This window comes from Oratosquilla oratoria, chromosome 9, assembly GCF_046742065.1.
Source record: "Oratosquilla oratoria isolate Oo_2021 chromosome 9, ASM4674206v1, whole genome shotgun sequence".
Taxonomy (NCBI): Eukaryota; Metazoa; Arthropoda; class Malacostraca; order Stomatopoda; family Squillidae; genus Oratosquilla; species Oratosquilla oratoria.
Window position 1 is genome coordinate 53,762,556 of NC_134785.1, and position 5,000 is coordinate 53,767,555.

Consider the following 5,000-nt stretch of genomic DNA (forward strand, 5'->3'; position numbering starts at 1 on the left):
AAATAAAATGAAATAAAATAAAATAAAATAAAAAACAAACACATGAATAATATAAAAAATAATAATAGAAAGAATCAAGTAAATAAAAAGATAACCAATAGATATACTATAGGTAAGCAGCCAAATCTACAAATGAGTAAAAGTAAAGCTAAAGAATAGAATTGGAACACCAAAAACTTTTGATAATGCATGAAAAAATAATATATCATTACGTTCGATTATGAAGAAATACGGTCATTCAGTCTTACAGCAGGGGCGAACACACACACACACACACACACACACACACACACACACACACACACACACACACACACACACACACACACACACACACACACACACACACACACACAGCCGGATCGGGTTTAAGATCGCTCGCAGGAAGAGGAAGCAAGCAGCAACGGAACTTCGGAACAAAAAAACCTTCGAATTCATTCCGACGACCGACCTGGAGGGAGTGTCGGCCGCTCGGGCGCTGCCGTGTCGTGTCGAACAAACACGCGCGCACGTCCAGACACAGGTACGAGTTTGTGGGCGTAAAAACGCACTGCACACGTATGCAGCCGCGCGAGAGCGGGCGGGCGGGCGGGCGGGCGGGTAGCAGGCGGGCTTATACGTGAGAACACACTCACAAACGTACGCACGTACGTACACACATGCACTTATGCTCTCTCTCTCTCTCTCTCTCTCTCTCTCTCTCTCTCTCTCTCTCTCTCTCTCTCTCTCTCTCTCTCTCTCTCTCTCTCTCTCTCTCTCTCTCTCTCTCTCTCTCTCTCTCTCTCTCTCTCTCTCTCTCTCTCTCTCTCTCTCTCTCTCTCTCTCTCTCTCTCTCTCTCTCTCTCTCTCTCTCCCTTTCCCCTTTACAAGGGAGGTAGCCAAAAAAGAAAGGTATAAAAACCACTCCCACCCATTCTATCACTAACATACACCACTCCCCTCCATCCTCTTCCTTTCCTCTTATCTTGGCACCTCCTGGATGTTGGGTCATCCCTGAATCTCGCCTACTGCCCTAGGTCAGAAACAGTGTCGCAAGACACAGCACATCCACAGCAAGGCCGCTTCATTAAATCGGCTATCCCCCTCTCCGTCCTCTCATGCAGAAAAGGAGAAGACTGGGAGAAATCCCTTCGAGCTGAATCAATTTATTTTTCACACATACTCTCTCACCCCCATCCCCCACCCATTCCACCTCATGCATCACATCATCCATACATAAACATTCTCCATTCACCCCTGTCTTCTGTCCTCTCCCGTCCTTCCTCAACCGACATTCCCCTCTTTCTCAATTCCCCTTTTACCCCATCCATCCATCTTATCCTGGGTCGACCCCTCGTGTTCACTCCATCCACCTCTGCCTTCCACATCTCTTTCATTAATCTTTATTCACTTATTCTTTCCATGTGTCCAACCCATCCCAATATTTTTTCATCAATTCTATCTCCCAACTCCCTTTCCACCCTCGTTCTCCTCCTCACCTCCCCATTTCTCAATCTATCCAGCCTTGTAACCTCTATCATATTTCTCAGGCACCTCATCTCAAATACATTCAAACTCCTCCTCTCTTCCTCTCTTATGTTCCATGTTTCTGCCCCATACAGTGCTGTCGGCACAATCACTCCTTCATACAATCTCCTCTTAGCATCCATTCCCAAATGTCGACTTCTCATTAGACTTTTTAATCCCCCAAGGCATTTACTCGCTTCTCTAGATATGCATTCTACCTCCACCTCCACTCTTCCCTTTCCCGCCACATTCGCACCCAAGTATCTAAAACTATCCACTTCCTCCAGTCTCTCTCCCTTAATACTCACGTCCAGTCTTCTGCCACTTTATCACCTTGTACATCTCATCACCTTACTTTTACCCACATTTATTCTCAACTTTCTTCTTTCGCACACCTTCCCAAACTCTGTCACTAACTTCCTCAATCCCTTCTCTGATCCTGCTACAAGCGCAATGTCGTCCGCAAACAACAGCTGGCTTATCTCCCACTTTTCTCCATTTTCTTTAACCATCTCCAATCCCTGACCCACTACCCTTGCATTCATCTCTCGCACCACCCCATCCATATATAAATTGAACAGCCAGGGAGACATAACACATCCCTGACGAAGTCCCACCTTTACCTCAAACCACTAACCTTCTCCATTTCCAATCCTAACACTCGCTCTACTGCTCTCGTAAAAAAGTATTAGCTGCTCTTGACAACTTTCCTCCTATCCCATATATCTGCAATATCTCCCACGGTGCCTTCCTATCTACCCTGTCATAACCATTTTCCAGATCCATAAAAAACACAAAAAAATCTTTACCTTTTCCTATAGCTTTCTCACATGTCTGCCTTACCACAAAATTCTGATCTACGCAACCCCTAACTGTCCTAAACCCACACTGTTCCTCACCAATTACTCCTTCTGCAGGAAATCGCGGTCTACGGTCTACCTTTTCTTGTCCAGATCCCTTGTAAATGTCCGCTGTTTTTTTCTTTAGTTCGTTGAGCAGGCCTAGGGAGTATAACATTCTGCGAAAAGCACTGAAAATATAGATCATCTCTTGCTGTAAAAACTCTTTATTACAGACTCTAATGGCTCGCAAGTAGAATCCAGTTATCGCGGACATTGTGTTGATAGCCAATAATTGATGGGGACTAAACCGGGTCTTTATTGACGAGACGGGATCGGAGACCAACGTAGTAGAGAAAAAAAAATCCACTATATCTTTGGATCACGTGCTAGTCTAGATACCGGCAGCTATAACCCTCCCGGACGAGAGCACAGTCCGATCTATGGGCAACACTCCGGCTTTCCACACACACAGCCTACCCTGGTAGAATGTTCGGACCTTGATATTGGTAGCTATCGACACTAACCATTACATTAGCAACGCTTGACGTAATGTGACCTGTCACGCAGCACTGGAACTGTGACGTCAGGACAAAGATCGTAGAATTTGCTCATCACGCTGTGCCGTTACCTGTGGGACTTCTCCGGACGCCAGATGGGGACTTCCGGGTGAACCAGTCCTCTTCCTCCTCCTCCTCCTCCTCTTCCTCCTCCTCCTCCTCCTCCTTCTCCTCCTCCCCTTAGTCCGTCCAAGTACGGGCTTCTCCCGATGAAGATATCTATCAGTCTATCTTTCTATCTCTCTATCTCTCTATCTGTCTATCTGTTTCTCTACCTATCTATCATCTATATATATACATATACATATATGTATACACACACACACACACACACACACACACACACACACACACACACACACACACACACACACACACACACACACACACACACACACACACACACACACACACACACACACACACACACACACACACACACACACACACACACACACACACACACACACTATATACATATATGAATATATATATATATATATATATATATACACACACACACACACACACACACACACACATATATTATATATATATATATATATATATATATATATATGTATGCACAAGCTTCACAAAACACACGTGAATACACAAATTATGCTAAACATCATAGGGAAAGGGAAAAAGAAACTTGGAATCCGAACGCTTTCGTGATATTTTCACATCTTCAAGGATTATAAGAGAATGAATATGTAGAGAGTAAGTTGTAGTATATATCCAAGTCAAGTTTGACACATGGGGAAGGTGACTGCTCAAGCTGATGAAAATGTTGATATTTTTTTTTGTCTAAATTAAATAAACTGGTTCCTTCAATAGAGTTCACTGTGGATATTGAAAATATTTCAAGCATTTCTTTCTTGGACTGAAAATTTTTGTAGATGTGATAGGCAATTTAAACATTGCGTTTACCGTAAACCTACTAATGTCAATTTTTATATTCACTATCATTCTACTCACCATGTTAGGGTTAAACAATCAACATTTTCTTCTATGTTCCTTCGTGGTTTACGTATCTGCAGCCCAGAATTTATTGATGATGTAATATATAAAATTTGTAATATTAGAATGCTGTTAAAATACCCTAACTACACAAATCTTTTGGTACTTCCTTATAATGAAAATTTAATTGAGATTCCCAACGTTCTAAAAAATATAAGTTATATATATATATATATATATATATATATATATATATATATATATATATATATATATATATATATATATATATATATATATTATATATATATATATATATATATTTACTTTAAACTCGGCTGTAGGGAGACTCGATCCAGGAACCATCATAATGCTACCTGACCGCACTACGGGTAACACCATTGAGCGTACCTAAAGAGCCAAAACCTGATATAAACTAATACCCAGGAATGACGGTGACTGTCAACTGACGTCAGGTATGTTTCATTTCACCAATCTCCTGACGCCACCTTTGATAAACCGCCGAGGCTTTTATTCGCTTCGTCTTCGTAACTATCATGTAATAGATCACTCGTAACAAAAAGAAAATCTACACCCCAAAAAGGATAATTCTCAGAGCTACAAATCGACTGTTCAACAATATTAGATAAGACATTCCCCGTCAGATTAAATACATAAACAACCTCCTTATTCTAAGATCCACCCACTTTTAGCGGTTGAAGAGATGCCACAGTACTCAGCAGTAGCAGGGTGATAAACATTGATGGTCGGAGCGGACACACTGTCGCGAACGAACTGTGGATTAGTCACGTGACTTCCCTCCCGTCCCGAGAAACGTCTTGCTGGTAGGTTTGGTTTTAGCCCTTCCGGACCGTGCGACCTCGAGGGGGAACTAAATTCACCGGTTTCCCGTTCTGAAGAGACGACGATGGTCTTTATAGCGACTACAACTGGATTGCTGCTGACCCAGTAAATGGAGCTGAGGGCGAAATTCCAAGATTTAATTTTCTGTACGGAAGCTTGAATGAATTTCATCAACGTTTCTTTCCCACGTACAGCAACAGAAGAAATATGATACAGAAAACTGCCTCAAAAACTAAAGGAAAATCTGAGAAAATTTACAGTCTAGTAG

General features: G+C 42.1%; 1 protein-coding gene across 1 annotated transcript in view; it reads right to left on the reverse strand.

The window, feature by feature from the left end:
• Nucleotides 1–4,903, reverse strand: part of LOC143028073 (uncharacterized) — a 27,951-nt gene extending 23,048 nt beyond the window's left edge. The window contains exons 1-2 of the mRNA XM_076189713.1: nt 4,576–4,903; nt 2,413–2,507 (exon numbers count right to left, since the gene is read on the reverse strand). Of these exons, the coding sequence (XP_076045828.1) occupies nt 2,413–2,507; nt 4,576–4,903 (423 nt within the window). The remainder of the gene's footprint in view (nt 1–2,412; nt 2,508–4,575) is intronic.
• Between the last annotated feature and the right edge of the window lie 97 nt (nt 4,904–5,000).